The sequence below is a fragment of the Schistocerca serialis genome, chromosome 8, assembly GCF_023864345.2.
Source record: "Schistocerca serialis cubense isolate TAMUIC-IGC-003099 chromosome 8, iqSchSeri2.2, whole genome shotgun sequence".
Taxonomy (NCBI): domain Eukaryota; kingdom Metazoa; phylum Arthropoda; class Insecta; order Orthoptera; family Acrididae; genus Schistocerca; species Schistocerca serialis.
The window spans coordinates 23,636,440-23,654,449 of NC_064645.1; the positions used below are offsets into that span (position 1 = coordinate 23,636,440).

At 43.1% G+C, this 18,010-nt stretch overlaps 1 protein-coding gene across 1 annotated transcript in view; it reads right to left on the reverse strand.

Moving 5' to 3' along the window:
• Window positions 1–15,322, reverse strand: part of LOC126416534 (axoneme-associated protein mst101(2)-like) — a 58,566-nt gene extending 43,244 nt beyond the window's left edge. Inside the window, exon 1 of the mRNA XM_050084280.1 lies at window positions 13,844–15,322. Coding sequence (XP_049940237.1) covers window positions 13,844–15,322 — 1,479 coding nt within the window. The remainder of the gene's footprint in view (window positions 1–13,843) is intronic.
• Between the last annotated feature and the right edge of the window lie 2,688 nt (window positions 15,323–18,010).

Here is an 18,010-nt window from a genome sequence, read left to right on the forward strand (position 1 = left end):
ACCGTTTCGTGAGCATGGGTATCATATCTTTGTGAGGGAGCTTTTCATATGTGTACTAGCTCCATTAGCTCCATGTAGAAATATTTGCTTTACACGGGCATCTACTTTTTTAATTTCAGGTATCCAAGGGGGGCCATTCATCGATACCATCACGACGCTAGGCGCTTCAGTCGGTTTAAGTAGTTCAAAGTTCTAGGGGACTGATAACCTCAGATGTTAAGTCCCATAGTGCTCGGGGACAGGGGGACAGGGGGACAGGGGGACAGGTCTTTGAAGCGTGCTGCCTGCTGCTGATCACAGCCCCACCGTAGTCCAGTCGTAGGCGTTTTCTCATCTCGTAACTACGTGTCAGTTACGAAGAGCCCATATAAGCTTATCATCAATCGTCCCAAGATATTTAGTTGCTTTCGCAACTGGAAAAGTGTCGTCGCAGTTGCACCGTTACGGGAAGTGGAATCCTGTGATTAGTAGAGATCGAAAGAGAGGACTTGCTATCAGATTCCGAGGCCACTTCCTGCACTTCACTCGTGTACACGTACGACCGCGGCGTGCATTTTCGGATGGCAGGACTGAAGAGTACTGGCCTCAAAATATATGCATACGTCACCTGCGTACTGTAATATTGTAAAAGACTGGCAGAGCGGTCGTGAAGGTCTGCGGTATAGAGACAGTAAAAGGGGAGCCTTCTGCTAGTTTTGTTGGTACCAGTGTAATTCTGTGTTGTAAAATGATTGCCTTCCTATTGCTCAGAAAGCATACGTTATGCACGAGTGGTTTTGGAATCTGGAGTTTCTACAGTTTTTTCTCAAAGGGTTGACAAGAAGACGTTGTCGTATGCTCTAATGAAACCTATCAACGCAATATCATATAATCAGCCAGAGAGAAATTTAGCTGTATGTCAAGAACAGTAAAAGGGTTTCAGTTGTCCCCTTTCCTTTTCGAAATCAAAGTTGATTCCCGGTAATAGCTTGTTTTCACACCGCCATTCTAAGCGCCGTATTAATCTTTTCCATTACCTTCGTCGAACACAGTATGATGATGAAAGGCAGATCTGACTCGTTTTTATCAGATCTTTTTCCCGACTTGTGGCTGGGGACACGCTACATGTTTTCAGTAAGGGGATTTTAATCTTTTGCGTCCGAAAACTAGCTGTCGTACACAGAAACGATTCTTAAAGTCGGATGTCTGTTGTCTGACAGATTTTAATGTTCTGTGTTACATTCCAGATCCAGGTTAATGCAGATTCTTCGCCGGATGGAGTGCAGAAATTCTCGATTTTCGGTTTTTGTACGTGAATATTTGTGCTGCAGCTTGTGCTTTCTTAAGGACAAGAAGCTTTTATCATTAGAGATATTTTTGTATTTTCTTAATGCCTCTTTGTGCGATTCAGAATCTGACGCAGTCCTTAAGGAACGCAATCGGGGTGACGGGTGACTAGTTGTCGGCATATGTAGTTTTCCAGGTGCCGAGACTACCCCTGCTTCATCGATAAGCGACGCAAAGACCTCACAGTATCTTTCACGATTCTCAGTAAAAGTGATAGATCCCACGTTTTCTTCCAGTAGTACTTCGAGTAAGTTCTAATTGACTTTGTGTGTTCAATTTCCCGGTGATTGCGAGGTTGACAGTCTCCGTAGATTGTGCGTTTATCATAATTTGAATAGGCAATGGATCCGGACCTGTCGCCGTGGTACACAGTGCAGTTGATGCTGTGCTAAAGGCCACTGCCGTCAGAACTTCATTTGGTCGGACTGTTCGTTTGGGTGAGCCGTCATTTAGTACGGCAAGGTTTTCCCAGTCCAGTACATCCACTAGCATTTTTCCCCGTTGCGTTGGCATTTCTGCAGCGCCGCAGTGCACGGTGGCCGTTACAGCCACCTGGGAGCCAGTGGTCGTTGTTAACTGCTGTCTGGAGAGCCTTTCATTAGGTGCTTCGAGTACAGAGATCAAATTCAGAGGGAGGTAGTTGGTCGGCAGAGGGATACCCACCGTTTGCAGTGGGTCATGCCGAGTTCCCGGATTGACAACGCAAAAGTGGCTGTCTTGTTTTACGAACCACGCTGCACCGCGTCGTCTGTCTTCTCTAATGACAAGTAGCCCTGGAGTGCGAACTATTCGTTCGGTTTTAACCGTGTTTCGGTGATGAAACAAATGTCAACTTGAGTTTCGAGCACAAAATGTCGAAGGCTATGTTTGTTTGCCTTGAGCGATCTTGCGAGACGAAATTTACATAAACATCTCTTGTACATTTTGAAGTACACAGGCAAGCCGGTGCATAACAACCATTCTGTCAATGAAGACCAAAAAATATTGATTATTAGAAATTATTGGTGTAGCTGCATATTTTTCAGTGATAGCACGTTGTAAAAGATCATCGCTTACACGCAGTGTATTGTTGTATATGATAGTGGTTTGATCGGTCTGGCAAAGAAAATAAAAACTGTTTTTTTTTCGTAAACAGTTCACCTTACTTCTCGACAGTTTCCTGTGAGAGATGTGCACTTGGTCCAGCGATCCTCCAACTTATTGATCACAGCGGAAAGATATATTCTGTCAAACCGTTCAAAATACTCGTCGACTGCAACTCACTTCATTTGATTTAAATTTCTTCCGAGCAAGCCAGAGTTTGAAGTTTCGAAACAGGAAGAAGTCAGTTGGGCTTCGAACTGGATTTAGTCACCAGACTTTGCCCCAATTCGTGCACTTCCAGCATATTCAGCACCGGTACTTGGGAATGGTGCACTGGCCTGGTGAAACAACGCGTTTTGCCTGCCAACCTTGATCTTTATTCAGCCAACAGAAGTTTCAAACGATCCAGCAATGAACCGTAACAGGGTCCAGCCTTGATTCTTTCACGAAGTAACCTATGAAGATTATTCCTTGGGATTCACAAAAAACACCGGCTAACACCTTAGCCTATTTCCAACGTTTCCACTCTGGAGTATAATGGTCTGATCGTTTCATGTTTGATCAATAGTCACAAATCTGCGTAAAAAGCCTCGCGGATTCTGATAAGATATCGCCAGACATTATGTTGAAATATTGTGCCGGATGTGCTTTTGTTCAACAGTGAGCAAATCGAGCCACCCATCTCTTACAGTTTCTTCGTAGTCAACTCGCAGTGCAGAATACTACGCACTCGCTCAGTTCAGATACCTATCAGTCAGCAATTCTTATTCGACAGCCTTGCATTACCGTATCGTGGATATTTGTCCGGGGGGGGGGGGGGGGGGGGTTACTCTGTGGTGACAGTTTGATGATGGAGCGCACGACGTCTACGGTGTTTATCTGACCGCGTTTAAATTCATTAATCCAAAAGTAAGCCGTTTTAAATTGCAGTGCAGAATCTGTTTTGATTTTTGGGGCAGTCAACCCTTCAAATAAAAATGTTTGGTAACACGAAACGGATTTCTGTTTTCAATTGCAGTCGATACACTCATTCAGGTGGATCTCAACAATAAACCGTAGACTATACATTCTTGAAATTTTTTGTACGGTTCTTGGAATAATAAAGCGTATCAACAGTGAATACGCAATTAAAATTTTCCCTTTATTCTGTTCGCTAAATCTAAATTTTTGTTGTTCGTTTGCTTCGAGGGTTTATATTTGTTCAGATGACGTAATCTGACTGTAATACAATATCAGGGGACCGCCCATAGTCATTCGATTCCTCCCAAATTTATGGTATATACGGTGCTCAATCAGTGAAACAGGGGGAGGAACTCCCTATGGCCAAGTGTTCAGAAGAAATTGCATTTTTAGCGCAGGTCGGCCGATGCATCAGCCGTCTGTTAACGTACGTTTCATGTAACGATTGGCACAGCGGAAGGTAATCAGAGAGTCGCAGGGTCGAGTCTTCATATGAAAAGTTGCTGGCACTGCAAAACAACCGGAATAATGCACAATGTATCTTGTTTATTATCATGGAAGGCATGAAAAGGAGACAAAGGAAAATTTGGCACTGCAAATTACTTACCAAGAAAGAATCGTAGTTAAAGTCTACAGGACTTAGTACTCCATTAGTTTAATTTTGGCATTTAACAGCGCTCAGCAAATGCACACGCTCACTGTGTCCCCAGTGAGCTAAAATCGGCCAATCCAGAGTGAAAAAGAAATCGTAGACCGAGAAGGCTACATCAAAATATGTTTCATTCAACATCACGGGCTCTTATGACCTCAGTTGTTTCTCCGCCCTCAAACAAATCCTAAAACAAAATTCCCCATCACGAACTATCTTCATCAAAATTGGGCGAAATAATTGGTAACACTTTGTTGGCAAACTGTGCGATGAATGTAAAAGTTCGTGTGTCTACAGAAACTTTAAGGCAACCATGTAGCCCAATTTGTAAAAAATGTGGCGTGTATGACTCGTAGAAGGTACCGAGACAATTACTGCATCCCTCTTTTCACGTTGAATATCACCAGAACACGTGTAAATAAACTGTAAAATGAAGTATCTAATTGCATATACCTTCCTGGAAGTTTATTTCCAATTCCTAATTTTCCTTTGCCCTTGCTTTTCATGCCTTGATCAAAATATCAATACTCGTAAATATGATGCAGTGAGCATTATTTCGGCCTATCTGCAAAATAAAAAAATGATGCTGCATAGGGATTCGACACAACCTCCGAAAGGCCGTTCTGTATTACATCTGCTGCCTCGTAACCGAGCTAACGTAAATGGTTAATTTACCCAAACCAGCGGCAAATGGCTTTCTTTTTTCTAAGCACATGGCCATATTTATTCTCATGTTCAGAGAGTTGTGCTAATGTATCTTCTACCTTCGAAGAATTAGCCCCCTATATGCGGTGTGATAAAAAATAACGAATTTTTTAATTTCGCTGGCTGTAGACATACGGTTTTCAAACTCTGTTGTCTTGTTGTTAGACATGATCCTGATGTACGTCACTATTTTGAATGTTTAGTTTGATGACAATCCAAAAGATTACACGTCTTTTGGAGTGCTGGGCGAATTTTTGCTTTTGAAGATGTATCACAGAATTTGCATTAAATTTTGCTTGAAAACAGGAATAAAGTGCAGCACCGCATCCGAAATATTGACTGCGAGTCTCCCATGAGTAAGACAAGAGTTTACGAGTGGGATAAGTGTTACAAAGAGCGTCGAGAAGACAATGAAGACGAAGACAGTGTTGGACTACCTAGCACATAAATTAGACATGTGGAAGAAGTAAAGAAAATGGTTCTGGAAAACAGTCGAATTACGATCAGAGAGGTTTCTAACGACGTCGGCATATCCTTCGGCTCATGCTTTTTTTTTTCCCTCTGGAGTTTTAGGCATGAAACGTTTAGCAGCAAAGTTTTTCCAAAATTGAACTTCGGCCAAAAGCAACGTCGCTTTGACATCGCTCAGGAGTTGGTGAAAGAAGTCGACGATACAAAACTTCTAAAGAAGATTAAACAGGTGACGAAAAATGGGTATAGGAGCCAGACCGTCCCAATGCAAACAGCCTGAAGAGCAAACATTGAAAAAAAAATTCAATCACGATCACATGTGCGGGTTCCTTTCACTGATCTATTCGATTACAATGCGTCGTATGGTCAATAAGGAATACGTGATTTTTTGGCAAAAAATCGATAGTTTCCTCAAGAAGCGTTTTCACTTGGCGTGGCCCCATGAGACTTCTATTTCCGGGGCGGAAGAGAACCATAAAACGACGTTTTGCCACCACTGATCAGATAAAATCGGAGGTGAACGGTGTAAGGAAAAGGGAGCTGGAGATGTGCTTCCAAGATTGGAACAAGGGCTGGCGCATATGTGTTCTGAAGGGGTGTGCTCTGAAGGGCACAAGGTTGAGTTGATCAAAAAATAAACATTCTTTAAGGAAACCAAAAATTACCATTACTTTTTGACCACACGTCGTAGAAGCCAATGGTACCATGTTTCGCACCTGCTTATGTCGGTCTTCCCTTGTTCACGATTCGTAGGAAATTGAGTGAATTATAGAAGAGACCTAGAGTTACTCACTTTTCAATTATAACGTAATATTTTCAATTTGGTTGGTGGCCCCACTGTAGAACAGTAGCTCACGATGTCTATATATATATATATATATATACACACACACACACACACACACACACACACACACACACACACACACACACACACAAAGACAGAGACACAGAGTGAGAGAGGTGCTCATTCTTAGGAAAAATGAGATAGGAAAAACTACAGTGGAAAGATGAGAAAACTAATTTCAGTTCACGTCAAAAAGGGGAAAAAACAGGAAGCTGATTTCCTTTCTTATATGCTTTATGATGAAATTACTGAGTCTATAATAGTCTTCTGTTTTGGAATTGTTTGTTTGTTTATTGATTTGCAAATGTCATTTACAGTGATAGGGGTCCAAGTAAATTTCTCACTAATGTGTTTCGTATGGATGAGTAGTGCTTTTGCATCTATGGTAGAATTATTGAGTGGAGTTTTAGTGGCACAATTAACAAAATGATTGAGTGTATCACAGTCTATTGGGATGTTTTCTTTATTGATGTTATTAATTTCCTGTTTTATGACATTCCAGGCTGCTTTACATTTATATTTGAACTTCGAAATGTATTCATCATTTGTGTTGCACTTAGCCCCTTTTATTTCTGATTTGTAAGTTTTCTCATATTTATGTAATTTGTCTTGTCTCGATCACTTTTATTAGACTTATCCTTCAGAATTAGAAGTAGTATCCTAAGTTCGGTAAGTTTTGAAGTGAGCCACTTGTTAGGACATTGCTTATGTGTATTATTAGGATATTGTCTTTTGGTTACAGTGGGGCATGACTTTCCTACAATGTGCTTAATTTCTGTGAGGAAAATAGTAAAGCATTTATCAGTTGCCTTATTATTATTAATTTTATGAGACCAGTCAATTTCCGGTAACACATTAGTCATGTTGTTTACATTGGATTCTCCTAGTAGTCTATGTCCCTTGTCTTTCTTTAGTGTTTTGAATTTTCGATTCGACGACATAGTCCTGCATGATCTGATATTGCTGATTCTATTACATCACATTCAAGAGTATCTACTACATTATTTCATCAGATCTTGGAGTTCGATACACTGACACAATTACAATTTTTTGTGCGTGTATTACCATACCTGCTACTTCAAATATGCCTTAAAGGCACATTTTGCTAAGATCTACTACTGATTAATCTAAATCTAATTTTCTTTTAACGTAGATGGAGACTCCATGTGAAGTGATCCTTCTGCAATTGCTAGTAACTAGCAAATATCCCAGAGGAACACACAAGTCTATTTCATACTCTTTCATCCAGTGTTCACTGTTACACAATATACTGCAGTCAATTTTATCAAGCCAGTACTGCAGTTCATTGATTTTATCACGAAGAGATTGTACATTTATATGTAGAAGGAGAACATTATCTGCACAGAAAGGTATTTTGATGTCACAAGGTCTTGCATGTTCATTAATTTCCATTGATTGATCTAAAACAAGTTTTCTGAATTAATTACTTTGCTGCAGTTTTCCTCTAAAGTGGTTTCTACCCTTCCGTCCCCTGTAACGTTGTATTGCCTAAAAAATGCCAGAAATAGTCTTTTAAAACTGCAGTTGTGTTCTTGAATTTCATTTACAATTTTGCTTATCTCGTGACAGTGAAGTTTTTTATCATGGCAATTTAGAGGCTCACCATGTTCAGTGTGCATATTTCTCACCAGTCTGTTAATATCTACTACATTGCACTTTGGGGAAGTCGAGCATAATTGTTTTTTATTCTAGTGTTGGTTTTGGAAATTACTTTATTCACACATGCATTATACATGAGGTTGTCTGAGGTATCACAACAACAGTGTTTTTCATCATATTTACGTTTAAAAAATCCCTCAAACCTGTTATGCACTTTCTGGCTTCATTATGAGCTACGTCGTTGACACTTGCCATGCAAACAAAGATGTCACTCTTTCTCAGAGTGTTCATGTGTTCTGAGAAACCTTCAGTAACATTTTTGGTCATCGTGCTGGGTTTCAGAATGCCAGTTGCACACACATCTGAATTCACTTCCTGTAAAATAGTAGCTAGCTTTCTCCTGTCATTGTCTGCTAGAAAAAGCACATTGCATTTCTTTGCCTGCTGCCTATGATTGCCAGTGATTTTGATTTTACTGTTTGCCATTTTAACATTTTAATTCGATTTTCCTGTTGGATGTAATGCTCATTTTCAATGTTAACAAAATTGCTGCGGTCTTCTGATAAAACACTGAACTTATTTGTGCATACAAGACTGTTTTTTTATGAATTTTGTTGAGAGGTTATTTCTTTTACTCGCTTTGGTAGGCAGTTCTTGAGAAACAGGGAAAATGTTTGAATGGTGTACACACTTTTGATCAGTATTTTCACTTGGAACTGTGTTTGAATTATTAACACACTTCTGGCCATTATAGGCATTATTTTTAACTGTTGTACTGTGATGGTTTGTATACAGGAGCTTCAAATCATTAGTTGTTTTCCGTATTGCATTTTTACCTGGTAGTTTGCTTGATGCCATCGTTTGTAACAGAGACGTAGATGTAAATATATAGAAAGTAATTATAAAGCAAAAAATAAATAAAAGAAAACATACCTAGGCTTAACTTACAAATCAACTATCCTGATCTGCATTTTTTAAACAATGCAAAATATTTGATGTAAAATAAAAGAATAAATACTGAGTAACATAAGCTCTAATTTTCAAATACCAATATTGTCTGTACATAAGCATTCCATTATTGAAGGAAAAAAGTAATGCTTGAAGTTAGACTTGAGCCTTAGTTAAATTCCTACAAATTCCTAAAAGTAAATGGTGTGAACTTCTCTTTGGGTGGATCATTCAACTAGTGATAAACAAATAAAAATACACCCACACAGCAACAAAGAAATAGTTAATATGTATTTTAAATTTTTAAATCATTCTTCTAAATATTGTATCATCAGAGCTAAATCTCCCAATAGTTATTAGACAATACGAAGAGCAAATGGAAGATGTTTAGTATTCCAAAATAAGTTTCTACCTCACATGATGCACTTATCTGCGTGTCAATGAGGCTGAATACCTTTGCACTTTCCAGTAATATTAGCCCCCTTGTTATAAGATTGGGCCTTGATAGTTTTTTAATCCTGGCCCATCATTCCTGATTTTCTACAATATTACTTCAGAGAGAGCCTGCCCTGTCTTTCCAGAAATTGCTAAAAAGTTTCAATGGCACTTTTCCAAATCTCTGCACCTGTTCCATTGAATCTCACATATCTGATAATTTGTGATATGTGCTAAACATTACTTCCATTAGGAGTCCAAACAAACATGATTGAAAAGTATTTTGTTTATTACTTACTATTTATTCCTTATTTTGCATATAATTGTTTCCAAAAACTCATCTTGGATGCCATATGACAAGTAGTTGACTTGACATTTTTTTTGTGACAACCTTACAGCTCCCTCAGTTTGGTGTGATGAGACATTGTTGATGGTGCTTAAGAACTTCCTTTAACTTGGAGCACCAGTGTCAAGCTATTTCATCTAAAGCTTTAATATGGGTGCCCTGTTATGCCAAATACAGAATCATACTGGCAGTGACAACTAAAACTGATTTACAATCCTTCTTATCTGATATTTGTTGTTGCAACTGTTTAATGCAACCAGTACGTAGAGATGCCTCTAATGTTCACCATGAGCAAAACAATTTTTTGGGGCTCAATTCGTTTTTTTACTCTGGAATTGTTTTGTGTAACCTTCAACACTTCCTTAACCATAAGAGAGTTTGCTCAAATAAGTTATTGTTAAATATTTTGCATGATTTGCAAAACAAACCATTTTTAATTTTTTAAATTTTTTAATTTACTCTATGCTAACCAAAATCAGCACACCTTTTGTCCATTAGGAAGCTGTTTACAAAACTAGTCTTTTGACAGTTTCCTTCCTTCTTTAAGGGAATCACTGAAGTTTGGTTCAGTTTTGCCTTTGCTTTCATGCAAGGTACCATGACAGCCAAGGAGTGTCACACACTTATTGCAGACCATGTGCACTACTTCATGACAGTCAAGTTTGCCAGTGGGAGTGGTATTTTCCAGTATGACAGTGTGCCATGTCACAATGGCAGGAGTGTGATGGAATGGCTAGAGGAACACATTGGTGAGTTCCAATTCATGCACTGGGCCCACAACTAAACAGAACACATCTGTGAGGTGAAAGGACGTGGTGTCAGAGTTCGTGCCCCTCCTCACCTCCTAATTTACAGGAATAAGGTGACTTGTTCATGCAGATGTGGTGCCAACTCCCTCCAGCAACCGTCTAAAGGCCACATTGCTTCCACGTCACAATGCATAGCTGTGGTTACCTGTGCCAAAGATGGACATACCAGTTATTTGGTAGGAGGGCATAGTGCTCTCGCTGATTAGTGTCTACATTAATTGAACTTATCTAGTTTATTTGTGCCGCTTCTTTGTCTTCCCCTTGTTAGTAGTGGCCAACATAGCCATAGCCCACAATCCAGTGTACTGCTGTTCCATGAGAGAAAAGTTGTGATAGTACTGTTCTCTGTGCTCATCACTTAATACACCACAGTTCTCTAGGAACACATCAAAGTGGAAGTAAAGGAAGTGCATCTCCAGTGCCATGTTGCAGCCAGTGACTTTAAAGCATGAATGAGTTCATCCATAATGACCACGTAATTTTCAGGTCTCCTGTTTGCCAAGAGCAACGCCATTCGTGGAGCTGATCGGGGGTAGTGGACTCAGTGTGTTACCCTCAACAGCTGGCATATCTGTGAACCAATGAATATCCACTTTCAGATATTTTCTGTTCTTAGTCATGGAAACTTCTCACACAAGTGCTGAAATCCTGCTTCATTCCTGTGCACAGCCTTACTGAATGCTGTCAAGTCCGTGTAATGTTCAGTGATTGGAGAACAATATTGTTTGGATTCACTAGAGCTTCTTTGCCAATATTTTTTGACCAAGGCACCAGAACTGCTCATGGAGGCCATTCCCTGTATGTTGTTTTTATCATGTCTGCCTGTCCCACTTACAGAGTTAGTGCTTATTGTTATTAATGTAGTTTATAATGAATATCGGTGGATGGCCTTTTGTTAATATTGGGTAACAGCAGTGCCTTCAGGTTTGTCTATAAAAAAGGTCTCCACTTTTCCTATTTATATGATGTTCAGGACATCAAACAAATTCAGTCACTGCAGAATGTAATGTTGGCTTGCCTTCCCAAGTCAGCAAGGAGATTCCACTGCTGCAGTCATAATGCCAACAGTTCAGCATTATGCTTTGGAAGATCTAAATCCCTAATCAGATCATTGAGGTCACATTACAGGATTTTGTGGTTTCCTGGTGACTATGGTGACTGTCATTGGTGGATGATCACACTTTTTTGTCTGTGTCAGTTCAGAGTCATTGTTATCAATGCTCAATGATGGTGCACGTCAGGGAACTGGAACTGGCAATCCTTTGCAATGAACCACAACATGAATGACAAATGGAATATCATGGTATTGAATATTCCTGTTCCTCTTAAAGTTGACTGACCCCTTTCCTCGAGGGAGGCACCATGCAAAAATAGCAAACTTGTGTATGATTTGTGGGTTCACATCATTGGCACAGTAAACTTAATGAAAAAGCCGTTTCAATGCATCCAGGCATTCAGTTTAGACAAATTGGGGTGCAACATAGGTGTAGAGGCCACAATTTACCTTGCTTTCCAACTCTACACCTGAAATAAAGCTGTATGTTTGTTTCACTTTTAATCAATGGTCATCTTCTTGTACCACGAATAACTTTTGTTACAACTATGTAGATATCACATTTGTTACTAGAAGTGTGGGACACTTTTGTGAAAGTGCACACATGTACAATAACATACATTACTGACCATTAAAATTGCTACACCACGAAGATGATGTACTACAGACATGAAATTTAACCGAGAGGAAGAAGATGGTGTGATATGCAAATGATTAGTTTTACAGAGCATTCACACAAGGTTGGCGCAGGTGGCGACACCTACAACGTGTTGACGTGAGGAAAGTTTCCAACCAATTTCTCGTACACAAACAGCAGTTGACTGGCGAAACGTTGTGATGATGCCTCGTGTAAGGAGGAGAAAGGCATACCAACACGTTTCCGACTTTGATAAAGGTCGGATTGTAGCCTATCATGACTGTGGTTTATCGTATCGCTACATTGCTGCTCACGTTGGTAGAGATGGAATGACTGTTAGCAGAATATGGAACGGTGTGTTCAGGAGGGTAATACAGAATGCCGTACTGTATCCCAATGGCCTCGTATCACTAGCAGTCAAGATGAAATGCGTCTTATCCGCATGGCTGTAATGGATTGTGCAGCCATGTCTCGAACCCTGAGTCAACAGATGGGGACGTTCGCAAGACAACTACTACCTGCATGAACAGTTCAATGACCTTTGCAGCAGCATGGACTATCAGCTTGGAGACCATGGCTGCAGTTACCCTTGACACTGAATCACAGACAGGAGCAACTGGGTGCACGAATGGCAAAACATAATTTTCTCAGATGAATCCAGATTCTGTTTACAGCATCATGATGGTCGCATCCGTGTTCAGCGACATCGCAGTGAATGCACATTGGAAATGTGTATTTTGCATCACCATACTGGCGTATCACCCGGCGTGATGGTATGGGGTGCCATTGGTTACACATCTCGGTCACCTCTTGTTTGCATTGATGGCACTTTGACCAGTGGACATCACATTTCAGATGTGTTAAGATCCATGGCTTTACCCTTCATTCGAACCCTGTGAAACGCTATATTTCAGCACGATAATGCACGACCGCATGTTGCAGGTCCTGTACGGACCTTTCTGGATACATAAAATGTGAAACTGCTGCCCTGGCCAGCACATTCTCCAGATCTCCCACCAATTGAAAACGTCTGGTCAATGGTGGCCGAGCGACTGACTCGTCACAATATGCCAGTTACTACTCTTGATGAACTGTGGTATTGTGTTCAAGCTGCATGGGCAACTGTACCTGTACATGCGATCCAAGCTCTGTTTAACCCAAAGCCCAGGCATATCAAGGCCATTATTATGGCCAGAGGTGGTTGTACTGAGAACTAATTTCTCACGATCTATGTACCCAAATTGTGTGAAAACGTAATCGCATGTCAGTTCCAGTAAATATATTTGTTCAATGAATACCCATTTATCATCTGCATTTCTTCTTGGTGTAGCAAGGCATTATGCATTCAAAGGTTGTAAAATAGACAGAAATATACATAAGAGTTTGTAGTTAGCTATTACTAATAAAACATAATGTAAGCTACAGCTTTCACTGCAGTTGGTTTAGTTCATTTATTTATCTCTCCAGAAACCATAGTAGCCATTCTAATGCTCTACCTTAAAACCCTCTCCCAATCCATCACTGAGAGCAGGAAAGTAGCTAGCAATATATTACAAACTTTTGAACTGAGAGGATAAGGATGTATTGAACATACTGATCAACAATATGATAGAGGGGTACGAAGTTCATTTCAAATTGACTTGTCATGAGTTTGCATCAGTTTTGCCATACGTGGAAGGCAACCTAAGAAAAGTAGTTTACCACAAACTCCGGTCACTAACAACATCCCCCCCTGCGGGTCCGGGGATTAGAATAGGCCCGAGGTATTCCTGCCTGTCGTAAGAGGCGACTAAAAGGAGTCCCACCCCCTCAAGGGGGTCGTTAGCACCTGCGTCTGGAGACGGACGGTTCCACGACCTCTATTTGCGGTCATTTTGCTTTTTCACTTCTCGTTTCTTCCTTCCTTTGTTTGGTTCCTTTCTTTGCTCTTTTCCACCTCACTGTCTTCCTTACTCTTCTCCTTGCCTTCTTCTCCTTGCCTTCTTCTCCTTGCCTTCTTCTCCTTGCCTTCTTCTCCTTGCCTTCTTCTCCTTGCCTTCTTCTCCTTGCCTTCTTCTCCTTGCCTTCTTCTCCTTGCCTTCTTCTCCTTGCCTTCTTCTCCTTGCCTTCTTCTCCTTGCCTTCTTCTCCTTGCCTTCTTCTCCTTGCCTTCTTCTCCTTGCCTTCTTCTCCTTGCCTTCTTCTCCTTGCCTTCTTCTCCTTGCCTTCTTCTCCTTGCCTTCTTCTCCTTGCCTTCTTCTCCTTGCCTTCTTCTCCTTGCCTTCTTCTCCTTGCCTTCTTCTCCTTGCCTTCTTCTCCTTGCCTTCTTCTCCTTGCCTTCTTCTCCTTGCCTTCTTCTCCTTGCCTTCTTCTCCTTGCCTTCTTCTCCTTGCCTTCTTCTCCTTGCCTTCTTCTCCTTGCCTTCTTCTCCTTGCCTTCTTCTCCTTGCCTTCTTCTCCTTGCCTTCTTCTCCTTGCCTTCTTCTCCTTGCCTTCTTCTCCTTGCCTTCTTCTCCTTGCCTTCTTCTCCTTGCCTTCTTCTCCTTGCCTTCTTCTCCTTGCCTTCTTCTCCTTGCCTTCTTCTCCTTGCCTTCTTCTCCTTGCCTTCTTCTCCTTGCCTTCTTCTCCTTGCCTTCTTCTCCTTGCCTTCTTCTCCTTGCCTTCTTCTCCTTGCCTTCTTCTCCTTGCCTTCTTCTCCTTGCCTTCTTCTCCTTGCCTTCTTCTCCTTGCCTTCTTCTCCTTGCCTTCTTCTCCTTGCCTTCTTCTCCTTGCCTTCTTCTCCTTGCCTTCTTCTCCTTGCCTTCTTCTCCTTGCCTTCTTCTCCTTGCCTTCTTCTCCTTGCCTTCTTCTCCTTGCCTTCTTCTCCTTGCCTTCTTCTCCTTGCCTTCTTCTCCTTGCCTTCTTCTCCTTGCCTTCTTCTCCTTGCCTTCTTCTCCTTGCCTTCTTCTCCTTGCCTTCTTCTCCTTGCCTTCTTCTCCTTGCCTTCTTCTCCTTGCCTTCTTCTCCTTGCCTTCTTCTCCTTGCCTTCTTCTCCTTGCCTTCTTCTCCTTGCCTTCTTCTCCTTGCCTTCTTCTCCTTGCCTTCTTCTCCTTGCCTTCTTCTCCTTGCCTTCTTCTCCTTGCCTTCTTCTCCTTGCCTTCTTCTCCTTGCCTTCTTCTCCTTGCCTTCTTCTCCTTGCCTTCTTCTCCTTGCCTTCTTCTCCTTGCCTTCTTCTCCTTGCCTTCTTCTCCTTGCCTTCTTCTCCTTGCCTTCTTCTCCTTGCCTTCTTCTCCTTGCCTTCTTCTCCTTGCCTTCTTCTCCTTGCCTTCTTCTCCTTGCCTTCTTCTCCTTGCCTTCTTCTCCTTGCCTTCTTCTCCTTGCCTTCTTCTCCTTGCCTTCTTCTCCTTGCCTTCTTCTCCTTGCCTTCTTCTCCTTGCCTTCTTCTCCTTGCCTTCTTCTCCTTGCCTTCTTCTCATTGCCTTCTTCTCCTTGCCTTCTTCTCCTTGCCCCCTCTGGTCTCCTTCTCGGCGTTTGAGACAGTCTGTCCTCTCTCTCTCTCTCTCTCTCTCTCTCTCTCTCTCTCTCTCTCTCTCTCTCTCTCTCTCTCCTTTTTCCTCTTCTTCCTTCCTCCCTGTGCGTGCCTGAAGGCCGACCCACGCGTTCGCACGCATAGCCGGTGACGGGGTAACGCGTAATTCCCCGCCCTGGGTAGACATGTAAGGCACGCGCGTACCCCCTGGTAAAGGCCAGGCCCGGGGAGGGGTGACTGCCTGAGCTGATACCTTCTGAGCATGCCGATTGGTCCCTCCGTCTGTTTCTCGGGAGGTGTGACCTGAGGTGTAAACATTCACCTAAGGCGGGAGTGCCCTCTGAGAGGGTCCCCACAAGGAAGGAGCGCGCCATCGGAGACGCTGGCAATCATGGGGGATTCCTCCGCAATGGATTTCAGTCCATCTGTCTCGACTTCTGCCCAAAAACGGAAACGTGGCCAGCCACCAGTGACAAAAGTACTACCGCCTGCCTCACAGTTCCTTGTCGTTTCTCGATCTGAGGACGGAAAGGATTTTTCCTCTGTCAACCCTTTCGTTATCCAGAAGGGTGTAGATGCCATAGCCGGATCTGTCAAATCTTGTACCAGGTTGCATAACGGTACCTTATTACTAGAAACTGAGAGCGCCTTTCAGGCACAAAAACTGCTTCGGGCCACACTCCTGTACCCGTTCCCTGTGCGGGTGGAGGCTCACCGAACTTTGAATTCGTCTCGTGGTGTGGTCTATACTAGCTCCCTCGACGGATTAACTGATGAGGAGATTCAATCATTCCTCGCTGAGCAGGGCGTGACGGCTGTCCATAGGGTCATGAAAAAGGTCAACAATGACCTTGTACCGACCCAGACACTTTTCTTGACCTTCGATAGTGTTAAGCTGCCATCGCGCATCAAGGCGGGCTACGAGGTTATTTCTGTTCGCCCCTATGTCCCGACACCTACGCGCTGCTACCAGTGTCAGCGTTTCAATCACACTCCACAGTCTTGTTCCAATGCGGCTAAATGTGTCACTTGTGGCAGGGATGCCCATGAGGGTGACTGTCCACCTCCGTCTCCTCGTTGTGTGAACTGAACTGTCAGGGTGACCATGCCGCATCCTCCCGCGACTGTGCCGTCTATAAGGAAAAACGCTGTATCCAAGATATTCAGGTCAAAGTGAAAGTGTCCACCTCGGCTGCTCGCAAGCTATTGGCTAGTAGGAAGGCCACGCTGCTCCCAGCGGGGAAATACAGTAGTGTCCTCGCCTTTATTCGGACTACCAGGGAGGTGGCAACCCAGACATGCGATCTGACCTTCAGCACCACGGTCGTCCGTTCGGCCAGTGCTAAGATCGCCCGGTCAACGTCTCCTCTTCCTCCTGTCACCCCTCAGCCACAAGCACCTTCATCAGCTTCTGCCAAGACGAAGACCCAGAAGTCCGATGCACGGGCCTTCAAGAAGGAACCGTCCCGTGCAGACTTCCTACGTACCTCGACCTCCCAGCCTTCGACCGGTACTTTCACCAAACGTCCTTCCAAGAAGGCTCATAGGAAGCACAGTTCTCCTTCTCCGCCACGGCGCATTTCTTCGCCTGCGCCACCCAGCGGTTGCCGCCCCAGGCCGTCATCCGTTTCGCCTGGCCGCACCGCTGGTAGCCGAACATCTGGTGAGGGCCCCCACAAGGGAGGAGCGCGCCATCGGAGACGCCGGTAATCATGGGGGATTCTTCCGCAATGGTTTCCTCACCTTCCACTATGTCTGCTCACAAACGTAAGTTCACTGAGTCTCAGCCACAGACGGTTCTTCCATCGTTGCCACAGTTCTTTGTTGTTTCTCGGTCTGACGAAGGTCACGACTTTTCCACGGTCAACCCTTTCATTATTCAGAAAGGTGTCGACGCAATTGCGGGTCCTGTAAAGTCTTGTTCCAGATTACGGAATGGCAACCTGTTGTTAGAAACACACAGTGCCCTCCAGGCTCAAAAATTGCTGCGTACTTCTCTGCTCCACACCTTCCCTGTCCGGGTGGAACTGTACCGTACCTGAAATTCCTCGCGTGGAGTCGTTTATACACGCTCCCTCGATGGATTGTCTGACGAAGAAATTCAGCACTACCTGTCTGACCAGGGCGTCACGGCTGTTCATCGGGTTATGAAAAGGGTTGACTCGAACATCATTCCAATCCGCACTGTCTTCTTGACATTTGACAAAGGTCAACTCCCATCAAAAATCAAAGCAGGCTATGAGATCATTTCCGTTCGCCCTTATGTCCCAAACCCGACGCGTTGCTATCGATGTCAGCGGTTCAATCACACCAGCCAGTCCTGTTCCAATTCGGCCAAATGTGTTACATGTGGCAAGGATGCCCATGAGGGTTCTTGTCCACCTCCATCCACTCGCTGCATCAACTGTATGGGTGACCACGCTGCTTCCTCTCGAGATTGCCCCGTTTTTAAGGACAAAAAGCTCATCCAGGAAATCAGTGAAGGAAAAGGTGTCGACCTTTGCTGCTCGAAAGTTACTCGCCAGTCGACAGCCCACCATGCCTCAGAAAGGCAAATACAGCACTGTCCTTGCTTCTCCTCGGCCAACAAAGGAGGCGGCCACGCAGAATTGCGACCTCACCTTTAGTACCACGG